Source organism: Halictus rubicundus, chromosome 12 (assembly GCF_050948215.1).
Source record: "Halictus rubicundus isolate RS-2024b chromosome 12, iyHalRubi1_principal, whole genome shotgun sequence".
Taxonomy (NCBI): Eukaryota; Metazoa; Arthropoda; class Insecta; order Hymenoptera; family Halictidae; genus Halictus; species Halictus rubicundus.
In genome coordinates, this window is record NC_135160.1 from 12,092,423 (window position 1) to 12,107,137 (window position 14,715).

At 42.5% G+C, this 14,715-nt stretch overlaps 1 protein-coding gene and 1 long non-coding RNA gene across 6 annotated transcripts in view; one reads left to right on the forward strand and one right to left on the reverse strand.

Annotated features, from left to right (window-relative positions):
* Positions 1-14,715, forward strand: part of LOC143359890 (uncharacterized) — a 40,887-nt gene that overhangs the window by 6,383 nt on the left and 19,789 nt on the right. Inside the window, exon 2 of the long non-coding RNA XR_013083179.1 lies at positions 5,740-5,814. This is a non-coding gene — a long non-coding RNA (uncharacterized LOC143359890). The remainder of the gene's footprint in view (positions 1-5,739; positions 5,815-14,715) is intronic.
* The window catches only part of LOC143359887 (uncharacterized), a 33,780-nt gene that overhangs the window by 4,328 nt on the left and 14,737 nt on the right, over positions 1-14,715 (reverse strand). For 3 of the 5 annotated variants that reach the window (XM_076798222.1, XM_076798219.1, XM_076798220.1), the window contains exon 2: positions 1,688-1,900. In XM_076798222.1, coding sequence (XP_076654337.1) covers positions 1,688-1,841 — 154 coding nt within the window. In that variant the 5' untranslated portion in view covers positions 1,842-1,900. Of the gene's footprint in view, positions 1-1,687; positions 1,901-5,712; positions 6,121-10,918; positions 10,940-14,715 lie in introns of those variants that run through there. The other 2 variants (XM_076798223.1, XM_076798221.1) reach the window with 2 other exon arrangements.

The following is a 14,715-nucleotide window of genomic DNA, read 5'->3' on the forward strand; positions in this document are numbered from 1 at the left end:
GCTTCCGCAGCTTCAGGCTCTGTTACGTTGTTAGAGATTCATTTTTTCGGATGACGCCCCAGAGGAATTTTGTTTTCGTCTGACACACACGGCGATGGTTTTGAACTCTTGACCTCCCGGGCGGAGAGGCTGCCTCGGAACAATAAATACAAATTGTTGCCCGTGCTCGCAAGAGGTTGACTCGGCCAGATGACGTGTTTCATTAGCTCTTGGCCATAAATTTCCCGGCGATTCGCGCCGAATCAATCCCGGAATTGATTTAGCTCAATCGCGAGCCAGCCGTACGTGCACTCTTGTGTAAATTAAGCCTCGCCGATGTGCGATCGAACAACGAATCCTGTTAATGAGCTCAACGAGAGTTATCCAACCGCTCCGAAACTATAAATAACGAGCAATAACCAGTTGGCTCGGTGCTAGGGACTCTCCGCTATAATAATTCGTGAACCGATGGACGCGACACACTGTTAAATTCAACTTTATCGATTTGTTTTTCCGAGCCACTGTTTTCGAATCGCTCGGTATGTATAATATGCTGATGTTTGCGCAATGTTTAATACGATTGGGGAAGTATTGGAGGATCATCTGTCCCGGTAATTGCGTTAGGAAGTATGCTCAACAGAATGATCGTTGAGCGTACGTTTCCCTCTTATGCGAAACAGATTGCAATAATACACATTCTGAAGTTGAATGGCTCGTGCATTAAATTGCATTTCAATGTTAGCTGGTATGCTTCCCATAATTGATCGTAATTGATCTAGACGACCGTACAGGGATTTGTAATACCGGCGGACGAGATGATCCTTCTCGGTTTGAATATTAAACAATAATTTTTTATTATACTTTTAACAACATTAATTTCACGAGGGACATTTAAATTCTAGTGCCTTCAGTTAATTATTTCTCAAAACATATTTTCTACGAATTTATTCAACGACGGTAATTATTGTTGCCACAGTTAGTTCCAGGAATGGAGTATAGATGGAGCGTATGATACGATGTCCTCTATGTTTTAAAAAAATAAATTCTGAAACCAAATAAACAACGATCGCACGAGTTGTTTTAACCAAAACTAGTTAACCGGTCAAGTTCTAGTATAGCCATTGCTATTTCGATCTTTTTGCGTTTCATAGATCCCAACGATAGTTTGATTTGCTCGATCTATTACCATATGAATTGACGTTTAAATCTGCATGAAAAAAGATGTGTCACCCATATGTGATTGACGTGGGAGTCAAAGTGTTAACACGTTGACTGCCACGTCGGTCTTGTTTAGATGGCACGATTCCTCGTTTATCCTAAACAAATTTAGCGTTCTACCACGGCCGTGTAAATTGAATATCATTAGGAGTTTGTAGGATCTGCATTAAATTAAAAAATTCAGTCCCGTAGTTCTAGCGTCCAAGAAGTAATCACTGTGATTGATAGACTTTGGATTTTTATGCGAAATAAAAATTCCAGGAGCTGCGTAGACACCAGTTCCTTTCCTTAATAATTGTATCGAAAACAATACGAATAAATTGTTTAAATGTCTTCACGGTTTTGTAAGCGATCTACCCATTTCTGTGATAAACGCATAAAATCCAGTGATAAACTTTGACTCCGTAGATTTCGGCTCTCGACCAAATCAGTTTCGCGGGGTGATTCTTCGAGGTGATGAGCATTACAATTGGATGGAAAACGATCTTACCAGCAGGTCCGTCTTTTCCTTTGCTCTGCAGGGTCTCCTCCTTTTCGTTGGACTCCGATTCGAACTCGATGACATAAACGGTCTTGTCGTCCTCCGACTGATCGTCGGTCGTCGACTCGTCTGAACGCTCGCCGTTCTTATTTTTCTGAATCATCTCGTTGCTCTCCAGACGTTTCTGGGCGCCGGTCACGTCGTAACTCGACACGCCGTGAACTGCAACAAGAGCAAACCATACCGATCAATAAACAGTGCAGGAATGCACCGATATCGGTCATAAAATCCGAAGCCATCTTTAACTCTTCAAGGACGAGTCAATTGACCACTCTTGCTCGCAATCGCCTTTCGAAGCGGCCCAAATCACGCTATTAGCAACAAATGGTAACGAAAATACTCGGACCTTGTCGCAAATTGAATAAAATCATCAAATTCTTACACATTGTATTTACGTCGATTGTGTTGCAATTGTTTTTATTAATGCCATATTTATGCCCATTAGTTACGCCATTGCTCACAATCGAAGGGAGCCCATTCGAAGGAGGAGGGTTAAAACCGATCGAGGATCACCACAACGTAAAAGAAGAAAGTATCAAATTATCAATAGCCCGATATTTTTAATTCTACGTGACTGGATTCGGTCGCAAACCCTCGTGATATCTCCGACAAAAACAACAAAGATTTATTGTCCACGTTGCCCGGGGAGATCGGTCACGCTGCGTTTCCGAATAAATACAATTAATCAAACTCGTTATCTCGAACGAGTGAAAGATTAACCCCCACCGACGTGTTCGAGATTTGGACCAAGATAACGGAAGATCGAAATTTTCGAAATTAAGTAACGATTATAGCACGCTCCTAGGTGAGAACGACGGAATGTCACGAGATCCACTCGAGATAAAGGCGAGTTTAATTGTCAAGTGGTAGTCTAACGTGGATTAGGTAGTGATTGGTCGGCATCGAACCACGCTGAAACGATTCGCCGTTGTTTGCCGGCAATATATCGTTCACACTCGGAATCCGTCTGTCTCATCGGCGCCAGTTTCACCCTAATTTGCCAACGAGTTCGTTGTCTTTATCTTGTCGCGCGCAAACACCGGCCGACAGCTTGAGCCACTGACACTTCGCTCTCTCTCTTTTCGCCACGTGTCTGCGCTGTCTATTTGCATGCTGGCTGCGCGTTAAACATCGAAGTAGATTTTTAACAATCTTTTAACAGCTTGACACGTACAGTGCCACCAGTCTCAAAAATTCTACACAATCAAAGTAATTTATTGGACGAAATAAAAATCGAGAAGTTAAGGGGGTCGGCATGGTTTGAAATCCATATACGTATGCAAGGGTCAAAATCTCGACAAACTGCCGCTTCAATATTGCAATGAGCAGTTTAGAAGTGGTCAATTGTGTTTCTTAAAAGTCCAATCTACGTCTGTATAGAGCCCAAATTGCGAATTTCTACCTCATCGTGGAGTAATTTGTAATATTCGGCTGAAAATTCGAATTCTGAAGCAAGTATGGCGTCACAAGATGGCTGCCGCTGAGAGATTCTCTTAATTTCGCGAGATTTAGTGTTCGTATCGAAAAAAGGGCTCTATACAGACGTAGCAAAGACATGTACGAACTCGGTGGTATGCATTTTTAATTGATTACCTACTTATTCAAGACGTAAAATGTCTAGAAAAAAAGGCAGAGCGTAACATAGCGTGACAGTCAAGGCCAAATGCCTGCCGGCTCCCTTAACCAACGACTCTGAGAATACTCTGTGTCATCCTTCTAGCCCTTGGGCAGATCGTAATTAAATCTTCTACGCCCGATGCATTCATGCGTAAATGGTTTAATAATTCCGTCTTCCGTTTTTGCTAGACCTGGCACTCATAGTGTTAATGTTTCGCTGTTGCGCAGGGCAGAGAGACAGGTGTTCCTTGCACGGCCTAATAAAAATAGAACCGATTCGATTTTTCGTGATGGACTAAGGTGGGGCTTATGTAACTTTGATTGTGCCAACGTCGATACTTTCCTCGTCCGGCAATGTTGCCGCGAGATTTTTCCATGCTCAGTCTCTTGTGAAAATGGAAGCATTTCTCTGGGCATTTCAGAAAAGAACTATTTGACAGAGTTCATGTTCTCGCAGGAACGGGACACGAATTGTCAAGAATTGAAAAATTCCCCGAAACGTGGCAAAAGGGCAAAACATGTCAATGGAAAAATTGACAATTAATTCGATTGAATAATCCGGAGGGTAGGAATAATGCGAGTCGAGAAAGATGAACCACGTTCCGCAATTGCGGAACAGAGTGAGCAAAATAAGCGGAATTGACGGACCGAAACGCGGAACGGTATAGAGACCCCTTCGAATCGCTGTTTCATTGCAATCAAGTGAAACAGAACACGACTCTGCACGATACTTTTTCCTAAAATCGAGCAATCCCAATTATTCGAACGAAGAATCCAAGAGAGTTCTTCGCTGCACACACACACAGACATTCACGCGCTTCGACCGAGTTATCGTAATCACGGGATGACCTCTGGGAATACGATTACACTTTAGATTGCAGATATTACGTGGAACGACAAATTGCCGAGGAATCGCGATATTGCTCGATATCTAAGATGCAAATTGGCCTTCCCAATTTCACGATCCGGATCCTCGTTACGGAATGATAAATTACAACAACATCGGCAGCTATCAGAAACGTTCCCTTTTTTAATAATCGAACGGTCTTTAGTTATTTAAAGAACTCGTTGTTTATAAGCAAAGCCAGTCGTCGTTAATCTGCCGACTAATCTTCAATTTGATTTGTTCAACAGCTTGCGGCGATAAGGAATTAATCCGTTTTTATAATGATTCAATTTGTAATCTCGATCGCTGATTTAATTGGTTATTTTAATGAACGCCGTTGTTGTACACATCGAGAAACGTGATCGCGTTCGTCGCCGGTCGACGATCAAATATTTCGAATGCTATCCTCGATTATCGATTGCATTAAACATTGGCCAGCTCCGTGCATAAGGATCGTTCCTCTCGACGACGTGGGTCGCCGAGTCGAGTAGCTGGTAACGAGCAATTTGTCGTCGCACGGCTAATGCTCCCGGACAGGTAGAAACGAAATTCGTACGCATCGAGTGCCATTCGAGGCTGTACCGTGACGTTCATTACCGTTCCTCCAAATAATAAGACGAACAATGCCAGATCCGTTCCAGGCTCCTGCTAGACACGGCTTTCCAATATATTCAGTCGTAAATAAGTTCCACGTCTTCGTTCATTAACCCTTTCCACTCGAGTGGTGACTCTGAAGCACCACTAGAAATTATTGTGGCATTATTTCAAAGCAATTGCAAAAAATATTACAAAATATTTGTTACATTACAAAATTTGTATTTAATAGATCGCTAAACATTTAAATATTATATGTGGAAATTGGATCAGTTTCGTATGAATAAAATGAAAATATTCCAAGACGGAAGAAAAATTTAGTTTTAGAATCAAAATAGCGCCGAGTGCAAAGGGTTGTATTCGATCGATTTTATGATCTCCGACTGCGAGCTGCTTCTCGTTAATTATTAGACTGGGGACATTTATGCGAAATAAAAATTGTCTGCATTAACTGCAAGATGTAGGAGCTAGATGAATACCAGTTTCTCTTCTAAATAATTTCAGTGAATTGAAAGTGACAACGATAATTTTTAGTTCTTCCAGTGTTTTTCCTTCTTCACATTCGATCTGCTCCTTTTTCTCATAAAAATCCGCAGTCCATTAATTACAATTACACTTGTGGCGATTCCGCACGCAGGAACAAGTCGAGAAAGAGGATTAACATTTTCTCGTTTGTCTGAGCATGGCGTGCCGATTCTACGTACTCCGAGTGTTAGACTCGGGGTCGATCTTCAAACTCGATTTTCTCGAAAACGAAGCGCCAAACGATAAAATGTTATTCCGTCTTTTCGACTTGTTGCATAACACCTGTACCATGAATCGAACTTATTTGTAACACGATTTCTGGGCTCGCAAAGTAGCTGAAGAACTGTCTTACCGAGTAATTGAATTTGTCTCTTTGTAGAATTTGTGGAGGAGGTTTTCAACGGCGATCAATGGTTCCACGAGGAAACAGCTTGCCCGCTTCTCACGGCAGACGGTATCGCACTGGAATTATTTATGCGGCATAACGATACGCTATTTTCCTATCGGCCGTGATTTCCCTACGGGAATAACCTACTTCTTAATGCATTTGTTTCGCACTTGTTAAAGAAACGCCGACGCCCCCTTGTATCACGTCGGCCCCTTATCTCCTTGATAAAGTTATTTCGCCTTCCGAAAGTTCGCAACTGCGAAACGGAAGTGTGCTTAAAAAGTCTTCTCGTTCCAGCCTGCTCCGGGAAACGGATACACACCGGCCGCCATTCGACTATGGTCCTTGTTCCCGAACTTTTTTTTTCGCCTACTTTCCCCTACACGGGAAATATTAAATACGCCCTTAACGGCCTGATCAAACTTTTCCCGTGTCTCGATTCGACGAGCACGCGAGCGAAACGAAATGGTGCGACATACAAGATGCTCCAAAATACGTGGACACTATGGAACCTCCATTTAAAAATCGATCCTCAGTTTTCTATCGATGGCATTATTCGATTTAGAAACGAATTCCTGATCTTGTCCTTGAAAATTTGCTGTTCATTTAACACGTCAGAATGACGGGTTTTAATATTTTTAATTTAAAAATATTCAGATCGTAAGGATGCATAGATGAGAAATTATTTAGCAAATTTATTTCTTTGGGTATGTATTATTACTTTAAAAATATTGCTAAAATTTGGGGTAGCACGTTCTTCTTATTTTTATGAGGTGATGCAAAATATTCACTTTTAGTGCCCCGTAAACCTAGTGTTAAAAACAATCCGGACAAATTTGTATGTAAACGTTGAAGCATTTGCGAAATCACGGAAGATTACTTATCGAGAATTTATCTGGCTCGGAAAGAACGAAACGCAGATGCTGATGCAAACATTGGGGAAGTGTACACATTTCAGTAAAATTGTAATCGTTGGAATTTTACTGCATTACAATTAATGCAGGCCCGGGCAACTTCTTCCCCGCCGTCGCTTCACGACCCCCACTATCAGTCTTTAGGTTCCCCCACCACTGGCAACTTTATTTTACCCCACCATGCAACCTCCTATAGGTTCCTAACCTAACCCCTTCTTCCACTCTCCATAGGAGCATGGTGGGGGGTCCCAGGAGTGGGAGGAGGACTCGCGAGCCACCAGTTGCCCAGGCCTGCTGTAACGTATTCCTGATTGACGCAGGTATCGAGCAATTTCCAAAATCTTACCTGCTGCACCAAGGTTTTCAAACAGAGGACGGTTTTTCTATTCAATTCTCCAGTGCAACGAAACTTCGAGTAACACGGTGATTAAGCAAATTGATCAAAGGAGGAAGCGGAAATCGAGATGGCTAACAAAAGAAAAACCGTGAAATTGCCGAGGATCCAAGATTTTTCCACGGATCACGGAAAATTGATCGTCCTCTCCCGTTCCCTTCCGCGGGAACTTCACGCGATCGTTACCGAGATCATTACGCAAAACCGTTCGAACAAAGAGGATCTCTTATGCAATTCGTCCGAGAAGACGAACCAATTTACATGTGTACCTACTACATACGCATACGAAGATAGAAGAGCAACAGTTCCGAAGTGTTTCGCATGCGTTCGCCGCGCGTCGATTGTCCCGATGAAGACGAAGACGAAGACGAAGACGAAGACGAAGACGAAGACGAAGACGAAGACGAAGACGAAGACGAAGACGAAGACGAAGACGAAGACGAAGACGAAGACGAAGACGAAGACGAAGACGAAGACGAAGACGAAGACGAAGACGAAGACGAAGACGAAGACGAAGACGAAGACGAAGACGAAGACGAAGACGAAGACGAAGACGAAGACGAAGACGAAGACGAAGACGAAGACGAAGACGAAGACGAAGACGAAGACGAAGACGAAGACGAAGACGAAGACGAAGACGAAGACGAAGACGAAGACGAAGACGAAGACGAAGACGAAGACGAAGACGAAGACGAAGACGTTCGCGGCCACGGATCCGATAGAATCGATCCTCTATTTTTCTCGGATGGCTCGATCTCGCGTACAACAACGGAGTTGCGCAACCAATTGTTGACTAATCGCGACGCGTCCTGCCCGATTCCCTTGAAAAATTGTTTTCCATTTCTATTCCTGGACGAACGCGTCGCCAACCGAGACGTTCAACAAATTACGTCGATGATCCTACCCCCTTAACTCATAATTATTTTCAACTGTGAGTCTCATTCATCAGAGAACGTTCAATCAATTTTCAAAGTTGTTTTCGCTCGATCGCCTAGAGGAAATCGCGAGGGAACTGTTCGATTAGGAAACAATATGTGTTAGGTGTACGAAATTAATTCTTGGCTCTCGCAATTAATCAATTGTGACACAATGTTCCTAATGATCAATCGATTGATCAATTGATCCGGTTAAAATGACGTTTAGAAAAGGACGACTGGCGAAAGATTGTTTATAGACGAAAACAAACGATAAACTTCGCGAATTATTTTTTTATCAAAAACGGTCACGATATTATCTTTCTCTACATTTTTATAAGAACGCACGAAGACCTATAAAGATCCTAACGATCGGTTGATCGTCCAATTGCTTCGATTAAAACGTTTAAAAAATTATGATCGGCGACGGACACGGATTAAGATTGTCCGGAGATGGAAAGGAATGATTGTAGAATATTTGTCGAGTTTTTCGCTTCTTTTTTTTTTGTCCGAAAGGTCACGATCGTTTATCACGGCGAATAATAAAATCGGCGACCGGTATCTCGAATCGGTGGGGGCAGCCCGATAATGCGAAATCGTTTTGGACGGGGCGGCACGTCGATAATGTCGATGTATCGAGAGAGCCGATACGATCTCGACACGGTTTATCGGTTCCCAATTAAAGATAATATGTTTTCGACGGACAAATGCAGGAGTGAAGAATATCGGTCAGGGGCCCCCGGAACTTCGAGCCGATTTTCGCAAGATGTAGTCCTCCTATTACCGATTGAACCGATTGTGCAGCACACAGATCCAACCAATTCGACCGTTGCGTATACAGAAGACACCAGAGTTGACGTCTCTGATTATTACGAATATCCTTTATGCAAAATAATAATTTTCTGTATCTGTCATAAGGGTCAGGAGCTACTTGGGATTGTGTTTCTTTCTGTAATAATTTTAGTACTAAAATACCGTAACGACCAATCGAGGGGTCGATTGTTTTAGTATCTTCGATACTTCAAGTTGCTCATTTTTATCATAAATGCAAACAGATCCGCAATCTATTACGAGAGATTTCAATTGGTATCTTTCCCTTCTCGGTCGGAACAGCCTGTCTGTCATTGCGTCCGGTCAACAATGTGTTAATTTAAAGCTCGGAGACAGTGCACACGGTTAAAAATAACAGCGACAACGATTCGAGGGGTATAGACTTAAAATCGACGAAGCCAAGGAACCAGCAAGCTAGTAAACAGTCTGAGCAATCGCGTTCAGAATAGATAGCGAAGTAAAATGCGAGTAATTGTAACAAGGAGAGTCTTCTATCTTGGCGGGAGAATATTTTTAGAGACTGATAGAACGCGGCTGTGCTTTCTTACGTAAATATAAGGCATTCTATAACACAAAACTCTCGGCAAACAGCCAGCCGAGCCGCTGGGCTCGCGCGCATTCAGCCGACCGATCCGATCCGATTAGCGTCTCGCGCTCGAGACCATGAATGATAGCAGGAGATCGCAAGCGTAACCGAAGCAATTACGCTGTCTCTCGATGCTCTACCATTTAATTTAAAAGAGCCCGGTCATCGATTGCGTGTTACGCAATCGGTCTTTTCGGTAATCGATGCTGTCATTTCCGACAATTGCCTAGCACTCTAGGTGTCAGCGAACCGTTCCGTGGCAATGCCATAACCGGGAAACTCTCTGCCTCTTTTATCGGGACAGCGATAAGTAGGAACGGTGCGCCATGGACAGACCCGGCCACTGATTATTCGCACGTGATACACTTCTCGATCGACGATACGATAAAACTTGACGATCGATTCGGATTTTACGCATTTATGGGAAAAACGAAGATATTTCGGGTAAAATCGTTACACACGAATTGAACGAGGACACCTAAATTCCCTTTGAAACGATTCGCCTAATGTACATTCAGGAATGTTATTTTGCGTCCGAGACGACAAATAGACTGCTCGATTGATTTACAACCATCACGAGTGCGACACCAGTCAAGTATAAAATACAGGAAGCTAAAGAAGAATTAAAGAACAGTGTTATTTGATTGCCAATTAGTCAGAACTCTTCATCGTCGCAAATTAGTTCTTGTTTAACACGTTGACTGCCATGTCACCCATATGTGGGTGACGGAATTATTTGTCCTGGTTTTAAAATGAATTTTTACGTTAATATATTCATTGTACCAAATTTAGTTAGGATCTGTAAAATGCAAGAAACTTGGAGGACTACTCAATATCGTAACATTTTATTACTTTCAATTTTTATTTCATTAAATAACTTACTTTGATTTTATGGAATCTTTGAGGTTTCTAGTTTGGCAGTCAAAGTGTTAAAAGAGAATTTCCGCGTCGAAGACGCGAGAAGTGCAAGAAGATTGAGAGAGAGAGAGAGAGAGAGAGAGTAATCGCGGTAAATTTTCACACGCTATTCAATGAAAATCCGAAATAGGAAAAAATGTTCTTCGCCGACTAAATAACTCCTCGCCGTAAAAGTAAGATTGAAATGTCGTTAGCTGTTATTAATACACACGTTTCTCTGTACTTTACGAATCTGCAGATGCCAGAAAAAAATCAGAAAACAAAGATCACCTCATGTTTCCAAGTTTGGTTTTATCGTATCAATGCTTTGCTCTGTTTTCTGCGCGATCCTGTTTCTTCGGGTATCGATATTGCGGGCAAAGATCCAGGTGCTCGATCATGCCGAGCATCGTTTGCGAACCGATGAAAATTGTACAGGGAGAATTCGAGAGCGGTTCTCCATCGACGACTATCGACTATCGACTATCGCGAGGCTCAGGCTCGAGACGCAACGCGACGTCGAGACCTTCGAACGAACTCTTTTGTTCTTCGGGCTGAGAGATCAGCCCGCGAAGAAGTTGGCTGCGGACCAACTTTCACGATCGTCGTGTATTATTATCGGAAGTATTGTTACCTGGCTCGAGAGTGTGCTAGCCATTGTTCGAGCGTGGACACGAACAGGGACCGAGAGTGCTGTGGTTCGGTCGACGTTGTATGCACGTGCCGTGCGGCAGACGAAGAAGACGACGACGACGACGAAGAAGAAGAAGAAGAAGAAGAAGGCAGAAAAGAAGGGCTTCCGTTTCAAAGTCAAGCGATTCGCCGCATAGGACGTATCGAACTGTGCGGCATAACGCCTATTGTGCAATAATAACGCTGGCTCTCCAAACACGGTCTTGCATTTCTAACGGGTTATAGTAACTAATCAACTAATAAACTAGTCGACGATTTTCACAGATTTCCATGCACCGAAACCGCACACGCGAAAATCGTTTCTTTCTATTGCATTCAATTTCAGGAATTTCATTTTTAGGAGACCGTCAAATTTTCAACTTCAACAAATTTTTCTGCTTCAACGGCGAAAGCTAGACGAGCGGGTCTTGCGCGGGACGGTTCTGTAGACTCTCCCGAATAGAATGATATTTTTATTATAAAATTGTGACCGTTCAAACTTGTTTAAATAATTTTTAAAGAGAACGCCTTATAATATTACCGTGCTGAAGAGGAAAGCTTTTTTAGGCAGAAGTTAGAATAAAAATTTCGTTTTCGATTAGCAATAAAGATAAGAAGCGTGGCTACAGAGGGGTTCGTTCGAATTCGCAAACGTCACCAGAGCGCGATGCTAGCAGTATGCAAAAAGCAGTTCTGGAAATCGTCGGGGATTGCTAGACGATGACTATAGCACGGGTCCAACTTTGTATTCGCCGTGCAATTTTTGTAGAAACGGGTCTCCGGTCGCGAATATAACCGGTGTCCAGGACGGTAACGGTTCCGTGGGCCCGTTCGCGCGACCATAAGCTGCCCATGCGGAATATAAACCGTCCCATAGAGTCCATACGCTTCGTGCATCCATGCCGTGGAAAGTCGTCGCGAGGCTGTCTCTCGGCCGGGTTACTGAACCGGTCGAGTAGAAATTTAGCGAACGGATTAGGATAACGCGCGGACCCGTTCCCGAACTGGGACACCAATTAAATCTGGTGATTTAAAGGCGGATAGCAGAACGGGAATCGCGCGAACCAACACCGTAAGAGAAAGACAGAGAGAGAGAGAGAGATAGTCGGATGCACGAATGGCAATCTCTTCTGAATAATCGCGTACTGTGAAAGCGCGTTGCTTCGTTACTTATGCGATTACCGGACACTGTTAGCATTCGTGGGACCCGTATTCTTTCACAGGATTGCGTGTTCCTTGACCTTCCGACGAAGTATCAAATCCGTCGTTCAATCACTGGCGAGTTAATTTTATGAACTGAAATTGCTTCATTAGAAAAAGATTACCTCAATCCATAACGCCATTAGAACGAGAAATGTACAAGTAAACGTAAATATAATGAGCCGCTCGTGATCCTGGATGTTAATATGATTTTTCAAACTGCAAATGCAAAAGAAGAGATTACCTTCAAAAATATGTTTTAAAATAAGTAAAGCAGCAAATGGTCCTCAACAGCAGCGATTCTATAGTTATTTTATTAGTAGATTGTCGATTTTATGAATCTATGATTAAATTGAATACATTCGATGCAAAATGATTCTTTTATTTTCAGGGGATTAAAATGATTGAGAAAAGATATCAATGTCTACGTTAGCTCACGCGTCTCGGAATTAGCGGAGACGTTCTGCATTAATCCGTCTTTAATTAGTCCGTTGTCCGAGGGTAAAGCAGCAAATGGTCCTCAACATCATCGATTGTATAGTTATTTTATTAGTAGACTGTCGATTTTATGAATCTACGAGTAAATTGAATACATTCAATGCAAAATGATTCTTTTATTTTCAGGGGATCAAAATGATTGAGAAAAGATATCAATGTCTCGGAATTAGCGGAGACGTTCTGTATTAATCCGTCTTTAATTAGTCCGTTGTCCGAGGTTTAATCGCAGAAATTTCGTCGGCGTTCTGGGACGATCGACGAGCAAAAGATAGAGGTTAACCAGCTTTTATAATTTGTTGCATCGGAAGCAGAATTCGCTCTATTGATCGAAACAAACGGGGGCGCCGATGTTTGCGCGCCCCTGCAGCCCCGTCTTAATTGGTCGGTTAACGAAGTCGAATAGCTAGCCGATTTTTCTTTATTCTATTTTTGTTCCACGGAACGAATATTATTAGGTCGAGCCGCAAATAACTTCCGCCGCAGACGTCGGGTAATTGTCGACGGTAATAATGAGCAGCAATTGTTGAGTCCAATAACGATAATTGAGTACGCGCGAATTCGAGAGTGTTTTTCTTGCGTTTCGTTAGGCGCCCCTGCTGCGCACCCGAGAGGACCAGCACGCGAACGATTAACTTACTCATTAAGTATACACAAGCTAATTGCTTCCTCGGTCCATTTCTATAATTACAAAATATATCCTTTGCTCTCCGGGACTGTTTAACATATCGGAATAATGCGTTTCATCGCTCACGGCGTGGTGAATTATTACAAAGCTTATTTTCCACAGTGTTTCCACTGGTTCTCCATTTTTAATAATTATTTCACGATATCCCGCTCCGAGTGTGTCCACAACTCTGACGCGAACCTTCGCGACGAAAAATGTTGTTCTGCGCGTTTTTAAAAACGTCCTTGTTTAACGCTAAACCTATAGCACGGTAGAAATGACCGGTGTCACATTTTAGAATTATTGAAACTATAAAAATTCATTTATGGAAAATAGTGGAATATATTTCCTCGTCCCATCAATCTTAATAAATTTAGGGTTGCCATTTTTATAGGGCAATATTTACCAGATAATGCTTGGTAGGTTCAGTGTTAATATTAATTTACCGTGTAATTTTAGAAAAACAAAAATACTTGAAGTATATAACAGTATTGATTAATTAAGTTGTATGCTTTGAGTCTGGTACAGAGAGTCTTTGTCTTCTGTTTTTTTTTTAAATAGCAGTTCCTACATTTTTGTAGCATTCTTTACATTTTTTCGTAGCTCGCAGTTTTGTACTAATATTTAAATTTTTGTATTTGCATTTTTGTACTATTTATACTCTTGTATTTAGGTGTATACGCGTATCAGTTCGATATTTATATGAAATTACGTTACGTAGTGGTGGTAATTACGTTTCAGCAACGCATCAGATTTTTGTACGCCATTACAACTGCATCGATATTCGCGATTTTCGTGCGTTTCTCTTTTCGCCGTCGATCACCGGCGAGGCCACAATAGCAAAGCATTGTAGCGGAGGATCGCGGCGTGTTTTACGCGTATGAAATTCATTATCTTGCAACGAGAGGCTCGCGTCGACGAGTTTCTCGGCACGAATGCATCCGTGGTGAACGGTTCCGACGTACGCGAAATGCGAATGCATCCCGCAATTTATCCAGCTGTTGCAGCTGTCTCTGAATCAGCGGAACAACGCACGGCGAACGCGCGTCGAGGATTTTACTGGAAAACACGCGTAGAACGATCGCGCAAAAAGAATCGCGAGACGTATGAGAGAGGAAGGTGACACACGACGGGGAGATTCGTCACGCAAAATTGTCGATTCTCGTCGACTCTTTCGCGGTATTCCGAGTAAACGCGGGCTCCGTATCGGGTCTCAAGTGTCCAGCAGATTCCTCGAGTATGTAAATTCGGTGGTCATAGCGATTCCTTTTTTGTTTTCGCACGAATGACGTAACAAGTCAGCACCAAAGCTCGTAAACCGCGTCCTCGAGGCGGTTTTTGCTCGAATTTTACATATTTACATTTTTACCTTTACATATTTAGATCGAGGTAATACA